General features: G+C 37.0%; 2 protein-coding genes across 3 annotated transcripts; one reads left to right on the top strand and one right to left on the bottom strand.

Moving 5' to 3' along the window:
• Window positions 1-761: 761 nt before the first annotated feature.
• stk31 (serine/threonine kinase 31) lies at window positions 762-14,724 on the bottom strand. 2 transcript variants are annotated; one of them, XM_026229035.1, is made up of 26 exons: window positions 14,330-14,724; window positions 14,196-14,235; window positions 14,052-14,104; window positions 13,769-13,864; window positions 13,629-13,700; window positions 12,710-12,868; window positions 12,478-12,592; window positions 12,273-12,405; window positions 10,518-10,677; window positions 10,309-10,434; window positions 9,872-9,984; window positions 9,587-9,743; window positions 9,306-9,431; window positions 8,706-8,888; window positions 8,471-8,587; window positions 8,195-8,314; window positions 7,476-7,607; window positions 7,166-7,267; window positions 6,781-6,861; window positions 4,241-4,366; window positions 3,497-3,616; window positions 3,300-3,386; window positions 2,258-2,407; window positions 1,993-2,118; window positions 1,202-1,273; window positions 762-1,125 (listed from the first exon to the last, which is right to left on the bottom strand). In XM_026229035.1, the coding sequence occupies exons 2-26, from the start codon at window positions 14,224-14,226 to the stop codon at window positions 1,021-1,023; spliced, it is 2,862 nt and encodes a 953-aa protein (XP_026084820.1). In that variant the 5' UTR covers window positions 14,227-14,235; window positions 14,330-14,724; the 3' UTR covers window positions 762-1,020. The 2 variants fall into 2 exon arrangements, with proteins under 2 accessions (XP_026084820.1, XP_026084819.1); XM_026229034.1 differs by having other exon boundaries at window positions 12,273-12,592.
• A 1,953-nt stretch (window positions 14,725-16,677) lies between these two features.
• snapc3 (small nuclear RNA activating complex, polypeptide 3) lies at window positions 16,678-22,624 on the top strand. The gene is made up of 9 exons (XM_026229033.1): window positions 16,678-16,963; window positions 17,035-17,106; window positions 17,187-17,268; window positions 17,344-17,448; window positions 17,530-17,679; window positions 17,809-17,891; window positions 20,129-20,287; window positions 20,452-20,559; window positions 21,119-22,624. Exons 1-9 carry the CDS (start codon window positions 16,722-16,724, stop codon window positions 21,264-21,266), a joined length of 1,149 nt encoding a protein of 382 aa, XP_026084818.1. The 5' UTR covers window positions 16,678-16,721; the 3' UTR covers window positions 21,267-22,624.
• The last annotated feature ends 205 nt before the right edge of the window (window positions 22,625-22,829 follow it).

Raw genomic sequence — 22,829 nt, 5'->3', positions numbered from 1 at the left:
ATTTAATATAAATTTGAAACAACATGAGAGTTAATTAAAATTTTAATTTATTCCTTTAAGGGTCTAATTTTTTATTTATTTAAAGCATTTTGGCAAAATGTGAAAATTGCAGGGGTCCGATAACTTGCTGACTTCACTGTATGTCACAATTCTATTTTAGGAAGAAAACTGTAAAAGCCTTTTATCATATGGTGCTATATTCTAGCAAATGACCTTGGGTCACACAGAAAAAGAACTGCAATGTCGAATGACTCTGTGGTCTGATTTCCAATAAGTGAAAACCATACTTTGAACCTCTCAGCTTGATGAGCTTCTTCCTTAGTGGCTAAAATTGTACTTGTCATCAGTGCTGGGACTGCTGTGATTAAAAAAAAAAAAAAAAAAGAAGAAGAAGAAGAAAAAAAAGAGAGGTGGCTAGTGCAGTATAAAAAAAAAAAAAAAAAAAAAAAAAAAAAAGGTAAAACCAGATGACCTATTCAAGGTCAATAATCACAGAGATTGCATCTGAAGAGTGAGTGCGCCCAAGATACTAAAGAAAAGGTGTTATTTTCTTGCTAATTTATTGATGACACCGAAAATGATTATACACTCCTATGATTTCTGTGAATATTCACTAGCATGCCAAACTGTTCGCCCTTTAAGCATTTTTCTCCACTCCATTTTTGAGTCACGTTTTGATAAAAAAAAAAAAAAAAGTAAGCAATTTCAAAGTCAGGTCTTGTCAAGGACTCAGATTAAAGCTGACAGCCTTTCACGTCATGTAGATGTGGACTGGAGCAGGATAAAACATTGCAAATGGGAAAAACCAAGCATCTACAAACAGAAAATGCACCTCATCTTTTCTGACGCACATAATGTATTGACCAAGATTTTCACTTAATTCTGCCTTTATAAACTTATTTTTATTTATTCCAGGAACATGAAACAAGGCTTGAGGAATGAACAAACACCTCTTTTTTTTCTTAGAAGAAAATGATAAATAAAAAGGGCAGAGAACGCAAACATGAACACAATTCACTTTTACACATCAACTGAGATGAAGTAGTCTTCCTTTAGGGCCTCAGGAGCAGACAGTCTTGTAGATGAAATCAGCAGCTTTGAGAGGAGCTTGTGCAATTTGGCATCCTGTCAGAGATAAATGTTTAAAACATTTGAGTAATAATTTTTAAATACCATTTATCCGCTCTTATATTCTACATACCAAACCCGAACCACAGAACTCTACATTTTGACGCTCACTCTCTAGAGATCCGTTGAAGTCTGGAACATGCAGCTGTGAATAAAACAGGACTCCTTTACTGACAGAAAAAAAATTCATTTTTTTTTAATTACACATTTATATACTTCTACTATATTTTACAAACTAGAAATACATATTCATTTTTGTTTTCATAAACTATAATTTTATAAAATATTAAAAAGACAATAAATAAGAACATAGCAGGTCAAACATTTTGAATAATTAAGAGTTTATGCTCAACAAGGCTGCATTTATTTGATCCAAAACTATTAAAATAATTGTGAAATCTTATTATAATTTAAAATAAATGTTTTCTATTTGAATGAATTTTAAAATGTAATTTATTCCTGTGCTGGAAAAGCTGGATTTTTATTACTCCAGCTTTAATTAAAAGTGAAGACATTTATAATGTTTCAAAATAGTTCTATTTCAAATATAGGCTGTTCTTTTGCCCTTTCTATTCAAGAATCTTGAAATAAATGTTTCACGGTATCCACAAAAATATTAAACAGCAAATCGACATATGACAATGATTTCTAAAGAGTCATGTGACACTGAAGACTGGAGAAATGGCTGCTAAATATTCAGCTGTCAACACAGGAAGTAATTTAAAAATATGTTATACAAATGTTATAAAAAAAAGTTATAAAAAACTTTACTTTATTTTTGATTAAAAAAAATAAACTTCTTCAGAAAATGATTGTTCTAGACTTTTAAATGATCGTGTAAGCAAACAAGCAAATAAGTTCTACCCAGAGCATGAGGCCTCCAAAGGCATACATATCACTGGCTGGGGAAGGCAGCTGACCCTGCTTCAGTTCTGGAGCCACCAGACTGATGGAACCAGCCACCATCCCGCTGTCAGACACCCTCTGCTCCTATAAAAAACAAAAAAATCATTGGATTTAATGATCAAGACCAGGTCTGCTTCCATTTAGTTTATTTCCCCAAAATGTACATGAATCCATAACGTCACTGAATATGCCGGGGCTTTTTTTTTTTTTTTTTTACACTTACAGGTGTCTTTGTGAAATCATAATCTCCAACAATGCCTTTCTCTCGGCCGATGGCAAACACGTTGTTGGGATGAAGAGATGCATGAGTAAGAGATGCTGCATGAAGACCCTGCAGTCCCAAAGCTACGCCCTTCATCACCTTCCTAATTTCCTACATTGCAATAACAAAAAAAAAAAAAAAAAAAAAAAAAATTCCTTAAAAAAGGTTAGCAAATTGTTTGAGGAAGCACCAAAATTCTGCCCATTAATGCTAGATAATTAATTACTTTTTTAATTAAAAACTAAAAAGAATAAAATGTGCTTTGAAAGAACTTTATATTAAAAGGTACAATTTGTAAGATGCAGTAAAATATCCAAAAACCACTAGGCTAGTATTATATATTTTGTCCAGCTGATTAATAACAATCTCTCAAATGTTTTCAACTACTTGTAAATCATGAGCAAATTCCCATTCTAAACAGTGACATGGGGCAGTGCAGTCGCCTGTCAATGAAGTTAGTTACCCCTTGTTACTACTGATGTAGAAACCACATGACAACTGCGGAAGTAGCTTCGCGACAAACTTCAACTAAAAAGAGAGGCCCATTTCGCTTGGGTTTTACTCGACAGGTGAGTTGTTTTGATTCGTATCTTTACAAAAAACGTATGCTATTATAACGATCAACAAGATTAGTATTATGGGGTTTACACGCCAAACGGGGGCCATCGCGTCTCTAGACCCGCGTGAGGATGCGTCTGATCCATAGTCTGATCGCGTCTTTGCATTGACTTTGTATGTAATCTACTCGCGCAAATCCTTGAACTCGCGTTAAATCCATGATTTATCTTTCCGTCTGATTGATGGCCGTCAGCGGTTGGGTAGAAGACAACAAATCCCATCATTCCACGCTCCTTCTTAGCATTAATGGCATCAAACCTCGCGATTGTTATTGTTTTGATAATGCGCCCTCTAGTGGCTGGTCCTACAACCTGTACCTTTAATCTGATAAACATTACCACTTGTCTACAGTGTTGACAAATGCATTTGGTTCGGATGCACTTACAGAAAAGGACAGTGGAGAGGATCTCTGAATGGCCCGGAGACTTCCATTAGAGTAGTGTGGTACCATGACGTATGCCAGTGGATCAGACTGGACAAAACAGAAGACACTTTACGCATGAGCTGAAACATGATGGAAATGTTTAGGTCCACTCTGCTTCATGAAGTCAGAATCTAGTATAGTAAAAGATGAAAGACAACTTTGCCGCAAAACAGCGCCAGGAGAGGAACGGTTGTGGCGGGACTCTGCTGCTGAGCTCTGTGATAGTGTGCGGCTTGTTCAAGCATCTTCGCCTCGGACTCTTCATCCACAGCATAGCACTGCAAACATCCCTCAACTCTTTTACAAACATTCAGCAATGGACAGCAACGATATCTAGATATTCAATATCTAACGGTATATCCTGGAAAACATGTATCACGGATTCCACACAATATTAAGCAGTTTTCAACATTAACAATACAACTACTAATACTAATAATAATAATAAATAATAAAAGCACTCCAAAAAAAAAAAAAAAAAAAAGTACTAAATTAACCTATACAATGCTTTCTGAAGAATCAAGTGACATTGAAGCCTGGAGTAATGGCTGCTGAGAATTCAGCTTTGCCTTCCAAGGAATACATTACATTTTACCATACATTAAGATGCAGTTACATGCATTAAGAAATAGAGTTATTTTAGACAATATTAGAGCATAAAAAAAACATCCTACAAAAAAACATTAAAAGATTTCACCAACCCTAAACATTTGAACGGTCATTTATATATTCAATTTCTTTCTTTGTGTGTGTGTGTTTGGTAACTTAATATATATTTTTAAATTTGGAATATAAAGTTTAATAATGAGTATGTGTGTTCCACACTTGGCTTGTAGTTTTCATATATTCTCACTGTACTTTTACCAAAACAAAGCAAAGGAACATTCTTGGCTATAACCAACCTTCAGGACTATTTTCTGTCCCTGAAAATCTGTGCTTAGAAGAGGTCTCCTCCCACTCAGCTCTCTCATCGGGTCCGCGTCAAACATGTCTCTGTCCAAGCTCTTCATTAACAGTCCTGCAGACCTCTGGAAGCACACATTTGCAGAAAGAGATTAAAGGCAGGGTAGGTAAAAAATGTATAAACAACTTTCTTCCAAATTCGTTTAAACTTTCTATATATATCAATGCATAATTAAAATGTAAGTACTCTGATAAAAAGAGTATAAAAATCGATTGACTCTAGACCGTTTAATCTGTTTTAAACACAGCTCATTATTTCCATTCAGGACGAAACATAGGATTGGCTTAGGCGTCTGTCACTCTCTCGCAACCATGGCAACCACACTTTTGCCACACATGACCTGCCCACTTGCGCGCACAGGTTTGATTTGAGGAATTCAAGAGTCACGGATCCTAGGAATACCAAAACAATTGTAGAGAAACAGCAAGCAAAATTCACAGTACCGGCCTATGCAGTTAGTGAAGGCAAACCAGGCAAAAAAGGAAGACAGTAACAGTACAAGAAAAGGCAATGAACAAAAAGTCTTTGGATAAACAAAGAAGTAAAACGTGAGTTAATATCGGCGTGGCTTTCCAGCGATGCGAGAACTGAGGGAACTCAAGGGGCTGAAAAGTGACTCCTTGATGGCTTTATTTCTGCTGGACAGGTAAATCTTTATTTTTGTATTTTGATCATACATATTTTTTTGTTTATTTTTTCATGAAGCATGTGTCATTAGCACACGTAGCTGCATAATATAGCTAACATAACATTACTTAGCGAGCCGTAGTAGAGACGATAAATAATCTATAGGCCTAGCTCAAGATGATAGCTATAGCGTGGCTTTGGAAGGAGCCCAGAAGGGAGGGGGTGGAGTGAATGGAAATAATGAGCTGTCTTTAAAACAGTCGTGAGAGGTCTACAGACACTCGATTTTTATACTTTCTTTTTCAGAGTACTTACATTCTAATTATGTATTGATATTAGGGGTGTAACGATACGCGTATTCGTATTGAACCGTTCGGTACGACGCTTTCGGTTCGGTACGCGGTACGCATTATGTATACCGAACGGTTCGTTGGAGTAATTAATTATATTTGAAAAAAAAAAAAAAAAGAGAGAGATAGAAATATAATGATATGCGTTCAACAAGGTAGCCCAATAACCCAAACAACGTAACAGGCAACGCCCCTGACACTCCCGAAGAAGAAAAAAACACCATCTTATATGTTTATGTTAGGCTACTCAGCAGGCGCTCGCTCACTCAGTACACGCTGAAGGCTCGTTGCAAAATAGCCAATGCGTTTAACAGACTAGAAATGAGAAGATCCTCCAATAACCAACAGGTCTGGTGTTTGGGTGCACTTTGGATTCCCTTTAAGCTATAATGGTGATGGCAAGAGAGTGGTGGATAAAAAAACAACGGTATGTCGCATCTGCAACATGACAGGGTACACCAGCGGGAATACAAAAAAAAAAAAAAAAAAAAAAAAACACCAGCGGGAATATCTGGGATATATGCGTCAGTACTATCTGGGAAAAGACGAAAAAAAGGAGAAACATGCACGCAGCAAACTATCCCTGCAGCATTTAGACACTATAGCTTACAGGGAATCCAACCCAAACACCAGACCTGTTGGTTATTTTAGGATCTTATATTTCTGGTCTGTTAAATGCATTAGACATTTTGCAACGAGCCTTCAGCGCGTGCTGAGTGAGCGAGCGCCTTAGGGGCCGTTCACATATCGCTCCTAAAAACGCGTGAAAAACGCTAAGCACGTCTTTCTCCTCCTTTCCAAAGCGCTCGGGCAGAAGCGCTCATGAGGCGTCTGTCTTTGCTAAGCAACAATGACGTGCTCTCTCCATGAGACGCGGAAATTTCAGCGAAGGATAAATGGATTTGCAGCTCTAAAAATCGCTTGCAGTAGCTCTGCTACTAAATTTATTTCAAAATTGCAATCCATATACAACTATGATCAGCTGTTCCTTCATCTTGGCTGAGCTCTCAACCTTGTTACGGGAAAGGATGAAGCTGATTGGTTGGTTCTTGTCACATGACCCGCGGTGCGCTTGCGGCATTCTGAAAAGTTGAGATGTTTTTACATTTTGCTGTATCTAAAACGTATCGAACCGAACCGAACCGTGACATCAGTGTATCGTATCGAACCGAACCGTGAATTTTGTGAACCGTTACACCCCTAATTGATATATAAATAAAGTTTAAACAAATTTGGAAAAAAAGTTTTTTATATATTTTTTACCTACCCTGCCTTTAACTATCACTCTGGTTCAATGCTCAAAGACCTTAAACATACATCTTCCATCCTCTGTAGTCAGAGAATATTCCCAAAAAGTTTAAGTACACTTAGGCTCATACTGTAAAATTCCAGTCATTTGTTACAGCACATAAAATCATGCTAAATGAATAAATACATTAATTTAAAACACTGAACATTTCTTAAGGCTGTGGTATTGGTACTGACAAAAACAAGAACTCACCATATAGCCATTGATGTCTGCATCAGGATAGATCATCGGCAACTCAGGAAAGCCTCTTTTCATGAGGTCACACAGCATTATCTGTACATCAACACAAAGGTAAAAAGTAATTTGACCTTCAACACAAAACTAATGCTCCATAATTTTTTTATTATAAATTTTTATTTAACAATTCAGCATTTACATTTCTATATCATTGGAAACCACTGTTCTAAGGTATAAACAGTATTATGTAGTTCTTTGGGTGGACTACAAATCTAATAAAACAAAAAAGTATGGCATCCTGCATGCATGAATAATGTATTGTATTGCCATTCTTTTAACCGTGTCTTCACTAGAACCTAAGCCCTGTATCTAAGAATATAAAAGATCTTTAAACGCATACATATTGCTTCTTTTCATGGCTGATTTCTTGAAAGAGAGCATTTCTGGTCTCAGCGATCTCCTCCTTCTTCTTAAGAATCTCTGGCAGGTCCAGTTCTTCTGCCTGCAGGAAACTCAAACTGATAAACTGACCGTTTCAGGTAAAGGCAACCAGCTCTCCCAAGTTAACCAATGAACAGACATGCATAAATAGTGCTGCATAAATAATCTAAATCAAACCAATAAATCTATATTTAGACCCCGGCTATCTGAGCTCCCAGCACTGTGTACATTTTGTGTTTTCAGAGCACATTAGTTGGGGATGTTCTCACCTCCTCCAGACAGCTGACCTCCACCAGTTTCCAGCGCAGCTGAGATCTCAGGCTCCTGATGCGCTTCTTCACCGCAAACAGCTCGTCTGCTTTAGGAGGGCCGATCTGCCACTGCTGTATTTCCTGCTTAAACTGCAGTTAAACATTATGACTGTTAAAGCTAACAAATAAAATTGATATTGAAAATTATCATGCACTGTATACATTAGTTTGAAAGCTTGGGGTAAGACTTTTTTTTTTTCAGTATGCATGCATACAATGGAAAAAAAAGTGACAGTACACCTATTTATGATGTTACAAAAGATTTCAAATAAAAACTTTCTAATGATCAAAATATAAGAGAAAAAGCATTACTTTGTCCATAAAAAATATTAAGCAGCATAACTGTTTTCAACATTAATAATAATAGAAAATATTAATTCAGTACCTATATCGACATATTCAAATAATTTCTGAAGGATCATGTGACAATAATAAGTTAAAACAAAATAAAACAAATTAAAAACAGTTATTTTAAATCATAATAGTATTCACAATACTTTTCATCAAATAAATAATTATATATATATGTGTGTGTGTGTGTGTGTGTGTGTGTGTGTGTGTGTGTGTGTGTAAACTCTTATTGACCTGACCAAAACATTTGAATGGTAGTGTGTATATTTTTATGAATCTCGATAGAATCAGATTCTCAAAATTAATCCAAAGAAAGAATCTCTTACCTGTGTGTTGTGTTCGTACTTTTGCCTGATCGCATTTAACATACTTAGTTCTCTCTGGATGCCTTGCATGGCTTTATTAAAGGCACTAATCACCACTTTCCTCCCTTGATCATCTTGTTCCTATAACAGTGAGAAACATTTTCCGTTCAGTAATTGAGAGATTTGTTTTCAATATCAACCTGGGGGGTTTGTGCCCTTGCTCAAGAGAGAGAATGCACACTGAAATGCAGATATAGTGTAGTAGAAAAATGTGAAGATCAGGACAGAAACTCTTACAGAGGATTCAGTACTGAGTTCTTCACACAAGGCTTTGTCAGCATTCATCAGGATCTCTTCCACACCGTCAGCAACATCTTCTTCGGTCAATGATGTTTTCTCCATCAAATATGAAAACTGAAACAAAGGATTCATCTTATAAAACAGTAAATAAAGTTCCTTGATACTACAAACCATGTTTTATAAAGCTATAAAGGTAAACAATCACTTACCAGGTTTACATTAGCAAACGTACCTTGCTAAGCCTGGTTGCCCAGCTGCTAAGAGCAAGGAGAGCTTCATCTGTAGCTTTTCGCACATTTTTGATCTTCTGTTGTTTGTGCTCCTTCCACTCACAGAACTTCTCAAAAGAGCACTCTTCGGTCTGCTCCCCCAGCATAACGGAGCTAAAGATTGCCGTCAATGAGGATGCAACTTCCTATATATGTGCAGAAGACACAAAGTACAGTAATGAAAAGCTGGCAATCTTCACATTTTATGCATTTTTTGTTTTGTTTCAATTTATGGCCTTTTCACACGTTTATTAAGTAGAAAACAAGAACCTCAAGAAATATATCTGATACTTTACAGAGGCCTAATCTGACTAAATTCAACACTAAACTATCTCTGTGAGAAATTGGGAAAGTGGTGTAATTGTAACCAGTTTTTTTTTCTTTAAACTCAAATAAAATGTAAAAATATTAGATAACGTAAACGTATCTTAAACTGAAATAAAACTATTATAAATAACAAAATAGCATAAAATTACTAAAACGAATTAAAAGGCTGAAAATATCAAATCAAACACTATAATATAATGCTAAATAAAATAATACTTGTTTGTCTATACTCATACCTTCAGCCTGTGCAAGCGTTCATTGATTGGCAGCTTGTCCACCTCCTGCAGGAAGTCATCTACAGCAGCTAAGAGCGCGCCTCGAGCCTCATTCCTAACGTTCACCAGTGACTCTACTTCCACCATCTGACAGAACACACACAAGCAGTCTGAGAAGCATTGCCACAGTCAACAGAAGAACAACTGTAATACAGTTGAGAGGCTCCTAACAAGAACAGTTCTTTCATACACTGGTTCATTCACATCCATTGATTGATCAGAAGAATGTACATTTTACTCACGGTCTGACAGCCTCTTAGATTCTCCAAGGTTTGATCATACGCGTTCCACGCAAGGTCCAGCCTCTCGGAGCTCAACGGCACTGAGATCCTGTAGTTCATGATGATGGTGATGGACTCTAATAGGTGATCTTCATCATAGGAGCATGCACTACTCTCCCTGAGGTTCAAAACAATCATTTTAAGTCAGAAACATTGTCTAAATCAAGTCAGGAGTAGAGGCAAGTATACATTAAGCCACTAAAACGGACAAAAAGAAGCATTTAAGAAGAGGAAAAATGATTTTGCCTTAGTTTCCTCAAAGAATCCACTTTCTTAGCCAGCTGGGATATTCTGTTTGCAATTGTTGTAGGATGATTATGTTCAGTCTCCTTTGTCTTCTTGTAACTCTCCTTCAGCATCTGCAAAGAACAACCCTTTATACACATATTGCATTGACAGATTGTAGCATTGTTCTGCATTCTGCAATGTGTGAGACTTCTGATGTGTTGTGCTCTATAGTATAACTAAATACATACTATTTGCACTACAAACAGTGTGTTTATAGTTACAATAATACGATAAGAAATTGCAATATCAAGCAGCATAAGCCGTTTTGTGCAGCAGAAAATAAATGGAAATGGATGACACTGGAAGCCAAGCACATTCAAGATGGGTGCACGTTCATAAAATGAGGTGGATGTAACAAACTGAACAATAACGTGTGTGAAACAGCTCATGGGCACCTGGAGCTCTAATTTGGCCTCCTCTAGCTGCTGCCCCAGGAGAGATGCATACTGCTGGATGGCACTTCCTTCCTCTTTTAGCTTCTTGATCTGCATGTCCTTAGCATTTATCACCTCTCGCATCATCTGAGTACACATAACAGCACAGAGGTCACAAATTGTCTCAGGCGGTAAATGGTAAATCATTTGAAACAATGAGAAAGAGCCACCTGTAGTTCAGACTCGGTTTCATTCGGCACCTGCTCAATGTCCTGAGAGCACACCTGCTGTGCATTTGCATCAGTTTTTGAGGACTGGATCTCAGTAAGAGGTTCCTGATCTACATTCAGTTTCTCCAAAGGCTGGAGAGCAACGCTGGTTTTCTGCTCCCTAAAGCATGTAGAAAAACATATAACTCAGAACATTTATGGAGAGATGTTCAGGATAATCATGTGGATGCTATACCCAACTGATATGATTAAGGGGGGGGGGGGTGAAATGCTCGTTTTCACTCAATATCCTGTTAATCTTGAGTACCTATAGAGTAGTACTGCATCCTTCATATCTCCAAATAGTCTTTAGTTTTATTATATTCATAAGAGAAAGATAGTCTGTGCCGATTTTTCCCTGAAAAACACGACCGGCTGGAGGCGTGACGTGTGGGCGGAGCTAAAGAATCACGAGCGCCAGTAGGCTTTTGTGTTGAAAGCGTTTGGAACCTGTGACATTACCTTGAGGAAAAAAACATCCAAAACAAACCATGGCTAACAGTCAGATTAAGCCGATTATTTATGATCCAGAATCAGATCCCGAGGCTGAAACTGAACGAGAGCAGCAGCAGCAACGACTCGCTCCGAGCGGGGCTCGAACCCGGGTCTCAGGCATGGGAGGCGGAAGCACTAACAAGAAGGCAGAGATATTTGAAGCAGTTTTACTCACCGCCTGCGGATCCAAAACACGATTGTGACCCTTTTTCGTTGGGACTGCATTATCCTTAAGAAATAAATAATGTGCAAATCCGTCGTCAAACTGGGACTTGTTTGTAAAACAAGCATCTTCGAAATGCAGGGAAAAAACAAAAACACTTGCACAACTCCGTTGATGCTCTTTAAAAATAAACTCCATCCACTGGTCCCTTAATGCGGTTTCTCTTTTGGTAATCTGTGCAGGGTCGTCTTGCCCTGGAAACCAAAAACACACTCCTTTTGTGACATTTCGCGACGCTCTCGCTCTGATCAGTGAAGTCTGTTGTGCTCTCAGTGCTCTGCTATACGGGAGCGCGCGCTCTTCCGGCAGACGTGTCCTTAGGACCCATAATAAGGAAATTCCGCTCCATCTAACGTCACACAGAGCCATACTCCAAAAAAACTTTCCGAAACTTGTGACAAACCGGAAGGAGTATTTTTGGAACAGAAATACTCCTTCCAACGTACGACTTAATTTTTTAAACTTTGTCCATGTTTAGCATGGGAATCCAACTCTTTAACAGTGTAAAAAACTCAGTTTGCATGAAATAGCATTTCACCCCCCCTTTAATGTTAATAGCAATGTTATCCTTAAAAGGACAGTCTACATTTAAAAATGAAAAGGATAGTTCCCCCAAATTTGAAAATTCTGGGTCAATGGGTTTGGAATGACATGAGGATGAGTGATCAATTACAGCGTTGTCATTTTGGGGCAAACTATCCCTTCAAAATTATGTCATCATTTACTCACCCTCATGTTATTGAAAACCTGTGTGACATCCTTTCTTCTGTGGAAAACACATACACACAAAAATATATTCTAAAGAATGTTGGTAGCCAAATGATTTCAGGTCCTATTGACTTCCATGGAATGTACAATAAATCCAACATTTTCAACATTCTTCAAAAGATCTTCTATTTTCTTCCAATAAAAATGAGTAAAAGATGATAGAATTTTCATATTTGGGTCGACTATCCCTATCAATGCTTCTAATATTGTCTGTGTGTCTCAAAACGTACTTAATAATTTGAGGCTTCTGGTCTGAGAATATCGGACGCAATTTGGGCATGCATCCCAATGAAGAGCCAAGTGTGTCCAACTCCCCCGGGGTGTTTCTGCTGGGCCACAGTCCTGGGCACTCCTGAAGGTTTACTGTGGGAAGGGAGTTCTCCCTGTTTCCTGGGAGACTGACTTTGGCGAACTTAAATTTCAATAGTTCCTCACCAATGTCAAGATTCCCCTGGAAGGCTTCCACCAGGATGGTTCCATCAAAGCAAACTGACTTTTTATGGACACGCAACTTTTTTCCATGAATCATATTGTGAAGGAAGGACTTCCCCTTGTGACAACACAGTTGTTTAAGAGTCAAAGCAAAAGCAAGAACAAATCTCAGATGCATTTAAAATTACATACATAGGTGAACAGTCCAACCTTCAAAAACAGTTTTGTCAAATACCTGCAAAAAAAGTGGGGAATCCTGCTCGCTCGACACATGAAAGCCCCAGAACCTGTACTTTTTCGCAAGTCCTGTTGTCTGCAGTTCTTCTGGGAGTTCGACTAAATCAGACCGACTGACGATCTCTGTATTTCCATAGTCAATGTACAAAATACAGAACTGAGAAAAAAAAAAAAAAGAGACAAATCAAAATCTGATATTCGTGAGAACCACATCAGTATTTAAACAATAAAAAAACAGCCTCAAAGTAACTTTGTCTACTATAATAAAAAAAAATGACACATCAGGAAATGAAAACCACAGTCATGCATCATTCTACATACACTGTTTTATTCTTCTTCGGGCGGGCTGCTATACTAAAATTACTCAAATAGTCCTATTCACTATTTTGAATACCACATGTTATCAGACGCTTTTGGTCTCTGAATAAATTGACATGGGTCACAGACACTAAACAGGGTTGCTGCATTTACATCCATTTCTATATAAAGTCTGGGGCCACTGTCATGTCCAGTAAAACAAATCATTTTGACCCACTTCTGATTTTAGCATGCAACAGTGGCACACGCTTTTTCAGCAGCCTAGGTTCTGGAAGTGTTTTCCCCCTTCCATTTAAAAAAAGCCAAACCATCTAGCTACGAGGTGAAGCACAACATTACAAACTTTGATTTGAATCAAACAAATAGACAAAGGTACAAGACTGTGAAGAAAATGATGGAGAAATATACAGTAAAATGGGATTTTTACTTCCAGAATCCGGAAGCTGCACAACTATTACGTCCCTTGTTGAGGCTGCTATCTGATTTCCCACCCTCACCTAACTGTACTGGGGCATGAGGGAAGTAATAAATAATAAAACTGAGGTTTGGAATTTGGCACAATGGTGGATCCTTCTTGATTTTCTCATCTTTTTACACACCTTGTCTTCTGATTGCTGTTGCACAGTACACCTGTACCAGCACTTGTCCTCCGAATATCGTGCCCCATAGACCTACACAGAAAATGGAAAAGAGTCATCTAATCTTTTTGACTTTTCCTATTTGACCACATATTACTCGCCTTGTGTGAACTCGGTCTTCCCATCAGTATAGGGGCACTGGGGCATTTTTCTGTCAGCATAACATTTATCTTCTCATTTATTTTGTCTGTCACATTCTGGTGAAACAAAAACAACCGAATTAAAAAAAAATTAAAAACTCTAAAAATATATGTTTAAGTAATTTACATTTTCAATCCTTAAACTAATAATAGCAGCTAAATCAATGTAACGTTAATCAGACACCGAAGAGATATTGTCATGTCAAATTGACTTGGTAAACAGTAGCCTAAATATTTAGCTTACCTGAGCCCAAAACGTGATGGCATCAACAACATGAGTGACAACCACCAGTTCCACTGCATTAATAAAAAACAATAAGCAAAATTAATTAAACAAACATAGCTCGCAGGTACGACTTCGAAAACCACGAGAAAAGCGGCAACTTACTTTTTTCAGGCTGAATCACGGACTGCTCCATGAGATTTGCCTAAATCAACAACATGGCAGCCGATCGTTTTAGCTTTCCGCGAGGCTCTAATGATAGTAATGTTAGTTTTATTTTGAATATGATTTCGTCTTACCAATATTTAGAAACTTGCTACTGGAAATTTCCTTGCTAGTCCACAGATCGCTAAAAAAATTAACAGCCGGTTTGTTCCGTTAATGGCTTTCTTATAGCGAGAAATATAATGGGAAACTGTTCAGTTTTATGAATGAGGAAAGTTTATTCAGTTGCCTATCTCGGTTAATGTTAGTGTTTTGTCTCTCTAAGTGAATAAAGTAACATACACATGATATTTTAATGCTGATTGCCAATGGCCGATATTTGAATTTTAACTACAAATGAAACGTATTTTAGCTAAATGTAATCTAATAATTCAGACCTTTGTTAAAAAATAAAGTAAAATTAAATAAAATCACATCTTCGTATTAGTGATGTCCGATTGCCAGCCGTTGCAAATGCAAACTCGACCTTATAATTCGGATCTTTTCAACGGTTCACTTGAATCGATCTGAGCGAATCGATGACGAATCAATTTTGAGCAAGTTCACCAATCAACAGCTGAGAACCAGGGGTGTAACGATTCACTCGTTTTCTCGATGCATCGATTAGAAATCCTGACGATGCATATGCATAAATCTTGAAACATGCCCTGCAACTCAATGTTCAAATCCATCCTAAATATGTGAGATTAGAATAAGTGTGTCCCAAAGCATAGTATGTTGAAAAGAGTAGCTACACTAAAAGTCCCCAGATGGTCCACTATTTCAGATTTCTGGAAGATTTTTGAAGTGTGGATCAGTGCACACTCTAAAGGCAAAAAATTGCCCACAATCCATTGCTAACGAGGTGAATCACAACATTACAAACTTTGATTTAAATCAAACAAATACAAAGGTACAAGACTGTGAATGAAAATGATGGAGAAATATACAGTAAAATGGGATTTTTACTTTCAGAATCCGGAAGCTGCACAACTATTACGTCCCTTGTTGAGGCTGCTATCTGATTTCCCACCCTCACCTAACTGTACTGGGGCATGAGGGAAGTAATAAATAATAAAACTGAGGTTTGGAATTTGGCACAATGGTGGACCCTTCTTGATTTTCTCATCTTTTTACACACCTTGTCTTCTGATTGCTGTTGCACAGTACACCTGTACCAGCACTTGTCCTCTGAATATCATGCCCCATAGACCTACACAGAAAATGGAAAAGAGTCATCTAATCTTTTTGACTTTTCCTATTTGACCACATATTAACGTTACTCGCCTTGTGTGAACTCGGTCTTCCCATCAGTATAGGGGCACTGGGTCATTTTTCTGTCAGAGGTTTAAGCTACTCATAATCAGCATTTAACCTGGTAAAAAAATATATTTATTTATTGTTAAATGCAAAAATTGCCCACAATCCATTGCGCTTTGGCGAAGGACATGTTAGAAAAATGGCAAATGTGCCAGAGAGGTATACAAAAAGGCGTTTGAGCTACTCATAATCAGCATTTAACCTGGTAAAAAAAAGTATTTATTTATTGTTATCCGTGTGATAGAGAATGGGAATCACACCGCATTGGATTCTGCTATTGTTTTAGGTCACACTCTGGGGCCTGTTCTTCGTACATCGCTAGCTGGATTTGATCGTAGTGCAGTTATAAAAACAATATTAAAAAAAACTTTTTCATTATTTGTCAGTGAAACTCAGTTTTTACAAGCTGAACTGTATGGGTTCATATATTCAGAGAAAAATGCTGCATGTTGATTCAGAACATATAATGTGAATATAATTATTTGCATCTCATATTAGCATCTCCATCTCATTTGCTTGGTGACTGTTAAAACAACATTTCCCACAAACCTTAGCGCAAAGCAGGAACATGAGGTGTATGTGTACAGTACATTCGAAGATGAGAACAGTGCTCCTGAAACGTTGGTCACCATTGAAGAAGAAATAGAAATTAATACATTTAGCAGACGCTTTTATCCAAAGGCTATCAATTTTTACCTATCATGTGTTCATGTAGAAGAACATTGTTTGGTCATATTCAAAATTGCAAAATGCATTGGCCATACTGCTTTAAATTTTTCACCATACAAAATGAATTAGCATGAGCCTGGGAACTGTAGTCTGTGTGGATGATCAGAAACAGTAGAGCATGCACCATTACATTTTCCTGCTTATGATAATGAAAGAGCATTTCTTTTGGAAGAAATAGGGATAGAGAATGTTACACTTAAAACTCTTTTGAATAATGGCTTGAATCATTATACAATTTTATATGACATACTTTTTAAAAAAGTAGTTTTGTTTAACAGGATTTAGAGGTTTTAGTTTTTTTGCTGCTCTTCCTATCCCTTCATTTGTTTCCAGACTCCGGCCCAGCAGGTGGCGGGAATGCACCAATCGATTGTTTGCCAACCGCCATAAAAAGAAGTAGAAGAAGAAGTTTGCGCCAATGTTGTTTCAAAGCTCGTCATGGCTGAGTCCAGTGCTTTGACGTGCGAAGAAAAGCAAGATGAAAACGTGCCTGTTTACGAGTTTGTGGATGTAAACTCTAAGGAGTTTCATATCGGCGCTTTTCGAGATTTGTGGCTGGATGTGTTGTCTCCGGAGGTGTATTCATACGCGGACACAGCTCCAGAGATAGAGGACGTGGAGTTCATCGAAGAGATGGGGATCGAGCCAAAGACCCTGGAGGAACTCAAAACCATCTGCAGGTATTACAGAGACATTAGTTTGGTTTTTGATTCATGTATTACTTATTTTATGACACATGTTGACTTTTCAGTGTTGATTCTCTGAGAAGTCCACACGAAGACACAGACAATGTACCATCAGATCTTCATTTATCCACTTTAAAGTAAGTCAAAGTCTCTCCTCCCAGCACTGAATACGATTACAATATCTAATGACATGGATACAAATATGCTGCTTTTTCAGATTACGCAAGAGAAGACAAGACTATAAAGAAACTCTCACCAGAGACACTGCTGACAGACATGAAGTCTACGCCAATGAAATGGTTTGTTTATTTAAAAGTAATCCAAACACATCATCTAAATATGAAATTTACACTCTCAATCTTTTTTCTATGCAGGAGATGATGTCTGTGGGTAAGAAGCCTGATAATCACAGTGACCTGATTCCTGAGGGAGAAATCATATTGACCTTTAATATTATGTATCCCGTTCTGTTTCAGCGGGTATGTCCTGCATGCAGTTTCATATAGCAATAGCCTCTGTAAGTTTCTCCACTGACTGAATGTTTGTTTTAATTGTGCCAGTTTAAGTTCGTGAGGGCGTATCAGACCCTGCATGTGTTGGGCTCTCAAAAGCTGAGCGATCTGAGAGATGCCATCTGCTGCGTCAGTGACCTGCAGGTGTTTGGAGAGTTCAGCAACACTCCCGATATGGTACCACAGTTCATCAGCAAGGTCAGAGACAAACACATACACAGGATGGCGTGAAAACACTCCATATAAATTGCATTCGAGCAGGGCTAAACTGACGTCGACATAGATATCGAACATACTGCTGAAAAGTGTATTTGTTTTTTTTCTTAGGATCATTACAAGTCTGCTTTCTTCTTCTTTAATGGAACGTTCTTCAATGACACACGGTTCCCCGAATGCCAAGACATCAGCAAGTAAGACCTTAATATGTAGTTTAATACTAAATGAAATGCTAATGTTTAAAGGGGACATTGGATGCCTGTTTTCAACAAGTTGGTATGATTCTTTAGGGTCTTCATGAAATGTCTGCAACATACTTTGTGCAATTCCTCAGTGGTCGTGTATGGGATTATTTTCCCGCCAAATGTATTGCAGTCACAGATCGAAAAATAATGCACATAAATAAAATATTTAAAAACCCGTGTAAAATAATAACGCACAAAACCGAAAAACAAATGCAATTTTTTAAAATAACAAACAGTGCAGTCATGGATTACACAAATCTGAAACCTGAATTCAATATTTTCCAAATCGCAAACAAAACAGGTTTCCTGCTCATATATTATTTTTTTGTGTGCTTGTGGTCTTTTCCCCTTTTTCACGTTCTGCGCTTGCGTTTCTAAAAGTTGCAGTTTGAATTTCATGTAAATCAGGGCAGGCTTCAGCGTCACCATTGGCCCAAAGTTCTAGTTTTTTGTGAAAAATAAACAATGCAAAAATTGCAATTCAATTGTACTTTATGAAATTAAACTTCTATTTTCAATAAATGTATGCTGTAATAAACATGTAAACACTGCAAAATGCACTGCAAGGCTGAGGGATAGTTAGGGCCCATGAAATTAATTAGACGTTTTTCTAAATTAGTTTTATTTTTTCCACAAAAAAAAATAAAAAAAAAATCAATTTTAATTTCTTTACTTCTTTTTAATAGTTAAATCTAATGTCATTAATTAAAAAGCATGTCTAATTAATTAAAATCATGAAACTTGTACATTTTAACATCAATTTGTTAAAAGTTGAACAAAAATTACATCTAGGGCCCTAATTCTCACTATATTATTTATATATTTTTTTGTCACCGAATTCTGTATTTTAGCATGTCTAATTATTTTAATGTATAGAACAATTAATAAAAAAAATTCATAAAAGTAACCTTATGATTTTTTTCCCTCAGAAATTCTGTTGTGTATTTACAAATTATTTGGTTATCAAATGAAGGCATAAAACATTAATTTAATTTATCTTTTAATTATAAAAAATTAAGCAAACTTTACTATTAAAATGAAGACATGAAAGAAATGTTGTGTGATTTTATTCCTTAAATAATCTTTGTTTCATTTTAGTAGTAGTAGGCTATGAACATTTTACTGAAATAGTAATATTTCAGTAGAAACGGATTGCCGCAAATACCTTTACAGTTCTGTGTATGTGATGTGACTCTAGTTTTACTCAAATCAAATGGTTGAATGCTCATGAGGTGACTTAGAGCAGTTCTGGAGATGTTCATCATGTGTTCACGTCCTCATTTAGACAGACGGCAGATGCTGAAATCACGCGCGCATCAAGCGCACTTCTGTGTGTAGTAAATGAAACCACACGTCTGCGCCGTTCATTAACAGAAACAGGCTGAACAAGCAAAATTTATATTTTGCGGCTTTATATTTACAGATACTTGTCCATATCGTGATTGGATTTAATTCAAAATTTGAACAATTCCTTGACATTTCGCGTTAAACTGAATTCTGTTTTTATGACTGGATAAAGTCATTTTCCCACTTATTATGTGTCCCTTGCCTGAGGTGAACATAAGATCTTGCATACCACTACTGGTGAAAAGGCCAGTGTAATGCAAATATATCTGAAATGTCTGGGCCATGATATTGTTGTGTTCTCACGAGATCTCGTGCCACCCCTACCTTCAAGTAATCCACTGCGTCTTCAGCGGCTCAGATATTGGGAGTGAATAGTGACTGCTCATTCACTGCTCATTGACATGTTCATTCTTACATCCAATAACAAAACACCTGAACGGTTTAAAGCTCACTCAGCGCATGTTTGCGCTGAATTGTCAGTGTCCGCCGTGGGAGGGGCCTGTGCAAACAGACTTGTTCAGAGAAAGTGCTTATGATTTGTGGGGATTTAAAAACAATTACCTAGTTGTATCATTCTAGGTTGGTTGTGTACACACTGACAACACATTTAAGTTCAAACACTGTGGAAAAAAAGTGAATTTTGCATCTGATGTTAAAAAATGTAAAAAAAAAAAAAAAAAGAGAACTTTTAAAAATTTGGTAAATTCATTAAAAGGCGATTGTATGCCTTCTATAATAATTCTAGGGTGTTATTGCCCAGTAAACAATATGTTTTTGCTATCTTTTTTTTTTGACAACTGTGTATTTGCTAATCTATCTAATTTGTTTATTTGCTTTAGGACAACACGGGAGTGGACCAGAACCAGAGACTTCCCAGAATTCAAGACTGCAAAGATGGAGGACACGTCTTTCTATGACCTGAAGATTAAAGTCGGGTTTCCATATTTATACACTCACCAGGGTGATTGTGAGCATGTTATTATCCTCACTGATGTCAGGTCAGCCCTTCCTCAGTTCATGCTCATTTTCCTAGACTTCATACACATTTCTTTTTAAAGCTTCTAGAAATGTTTCTAAAAGTGTACTTACAAAAAAATTGCAGGTTGGTGTTCCACAGTAATAAAACTGATGTTTGATTTGTTTCTGTCTTATATGGTGTTAGACTTGTCCATCAGGATGACTGTTTGGACATGAAGCTCTACCCACTCATCACTCATAAGCATCGAGTCGTGACTCGGAAGTGTTCTGTGTGTCATCTTTATATCAGCAGGTAAACCGTAAGCTTATAGAACGGTTCAGAACTGTCAATTTTTTGGTCAATAGGTTTTCAAAAAATCCTAAATTACTGTTTTCTTTTGAAATTTTTGTTTGGGTTTTTACAACAGCAGTTTTCAGTTTATTACTTATATTCCGTGGTTAACATTTTTTTTAAGAGACTTTCATGTTTTAATGCAAATTTCTAAACTTTTTTTTTTTTTCTGCTTTTTAAATAGTTTCTAGAAATTGGACAACTACCAGAAAGATGTGCGTTTGTGTGCTTGATAAATCTGTTGTAGTACTTATGTAACTTTTTTTTTAAAGCACACAATGGTTTCAGAATTTAGTTTTAATATTAGTTTACAGATGAAAATTTTTCATCAAGATTTATCAATATCAGACCTTATTTTACTCTCTAACTTTAAAAACTGCTATTATAAAAACCCATTAGAAAGTTTGGAATTATTTTCTGGGTTTAAAATTATAAAAAAAAACAAGCAGTTCACTAATTTAGTACTATTGAAGAAATATTTTGAATATTGAAAGGAATTTGTTTTATCTTTGCATGGCAGATGGATAACAACCAGTGATGCTTTTGCCCCTACGGACCCCTGCCTGTTTTGTGACCAGTGCTTTCGGATGTTTCATTATGATGATAAAGGGAGAAAACTAGGAGATTTCCTGGCCTATGCCTACGTTGATCCAGGCACATTTAATTGATCTTAAGCTTTAGATGCACCACTATGATATAGTTTCTAAATGGTAAATAGTTTTGTTCATGGTTAAGAGTGTCAACAATTATGGTGTTGAAAGCTGTGTATCCAGGAGTTAAATTATAAATTGGGTGCTTAACCAAATTCTCATCACTAAAGTGAGTAAGATGTGTTCAGTTTAATTTTGCTGTAGCTCCGCTGTTATTTAAGGGCCAATGAATGTACTTTATTAGGGCACAAGCCCCTAGAAAGCCACTTGCATTTTTTTCAAGGTTTTCACACAGTTTGCAATCTGCAGCTCTCAGAGCTGGGTAGGGATTCACATGGAGGGGGGAAGGGGTCTGTCCATGGCACAGTTTTATAGAGCCATTTTCAAAGGACTCTGTAGCACACTCCGTTTTACCTACAGTCACCAAAATTCATACACCTATAGATCTCCACCCTGAACATCTTTCTTGTTGACCGACCCAACAGGAACTTGGCTATTCAGGGTTTAGTGAAAACTGCATGCTGTGGAATTTAAGATACTCCTCCTAGCGTTTTCAGCACAATGTGTAGGTTAATCTAGAATTGTTTTGGAAAGTGAATTATGCATAGGAAAAACCTTAAAAGATATTGTTCTCAACTTGGATTTAAGCTATGCAAATAGATCTATGCAGTCACTATTTACTCCCGGCCAATCAAAACGCTGGAACTGAAAGGTACTTGAAAATACCTCCTCCTCAGGAAAGATTAAAAGGTTCTCTTCAACACAAAGAAGTGTGCTAAGATGTTGTGGATCTACTGTGTGCTAAGAAAAATGTGATAAGCCAAGATGTGCTAAGCTGCAAGGAAATTTGAGGAGTTTTATAACTGCCACAGCAACTATTGGTCCTCCATTTGTGAGATCCAAAGTAGTAGGATATTCTCCCACAGTTTCAGAATCGTCTCGTAATCAGCGATCCTTTTCCTGCATGTTCCAGGTTGTCTGGATCTTCTATACAGACTTCAGAACCTTCACCTTCAAGTCTCCTCTGTTTGTGTGTTTGCAGACCAAGGACATTTTCCATGCTCAGGACTTTATTGTTCACTAGTGCTTTGTGTTTAAGACTGAAATAGAGCGGACTCATTTCTTCCCACTTTAGCATTGTCCAGATCAACAAGTGGATGAAGTTGCGACCCAGACGCATTTAGTTGTCAATCAAGAATAAGGTTTACCTTATTATTTCCAGGGAACTACATTTTCCATAAGATAACGTCCATAGCAACATCCAACTCTGTCACTTGCACCTACCAATCTTTTGCACTTTATCCATTCTTTGTACCCATTTAGTAGTTGTAAGTTACTCTTGTCTTTTCTTTTGTTAATAAAAACCCCATTTATTACAATTGTGTCTTCCTTGTGTTGATAATTTAGTAAGAAGATCTACAAGTTAACAATCTCTAAAATCCTTCGGATTGATCCGACTACAACTTCTTTTAATTGATGCAATTCTTATTTATTCAACAATCTTACATGATTGTTCTTTACTGTCAAGGTAAAATTCCTGGCTGGTACCACATAAACTAGTGTAACCAAAACTAAATCTTA

This window comes from Carassius auratus, chromosome 41, assembly GCF_003368295.1.
Source record: "Carassius auratus strain Wakin chromosome 41, ASM336829v1, whole genome shotgun sequence".
In the NCBI taxonomy this organism is placed as follows: domain Eukaryota; kingdom Metazoa; phylum Chordata; class Actinopteri; order Cypriniformes; family Cyprinidae; genus Carassius; species Carassius auratus.
This window is presented reverse-complemented; position numbering and strand designations above follow the sequence as displayed.

What these genes read in the sequence shown, in the direction of transcription:
- stk31 (XM_026229034.1), bottom strand. Translation starts at nt 14,226, where the DNA reads ATGGAGCAGTCCGTGATTCAGCCTGAAAAAA. An exon ending in AACGCTTGCACAGGCTGAAG is followed by an intron (nt 8,889 to 9,305) that starts GTATGAGTATAG and finishes GCACATATATAG; the next exon opens with GAAGTTGCATCCTCATTGAC. An exon ending in GCCATGAAAAGAAGCAATAT is followed by an intron (nt 6,862 to 7,165) that starts GTATGCGTTTAA and finishes GTTGATGTACAG; the next exon opens with ATAATGCTGTGTGACCTCAT.
- snapc3 (XM_026229033.1), top strand. Translation starts at nt 16,722, where the DNA reads ATGGCTGAGTCCAGTGCTTTGACGTGCGAAGAAAAGCAAGATGAAAAC. An exon ending in GAACTCAAAACCATCTGCAG is followed by an intron (nt 16,964 to 17,034) that starts GTATTACAGAGA and finishes TTGACTTTTCAG; the next exon opens with TGTTGATTCTCTGAGAAGTC. An exon ending in TACCACAGTTCATCAGCAAG is followed by an intron (nt 17,680 to 17,808) that starts GTCAGAGACAAA and finishes TTTTTTTCTTAG; the next exon opens with GATCATTACAAGTCTGCTTT.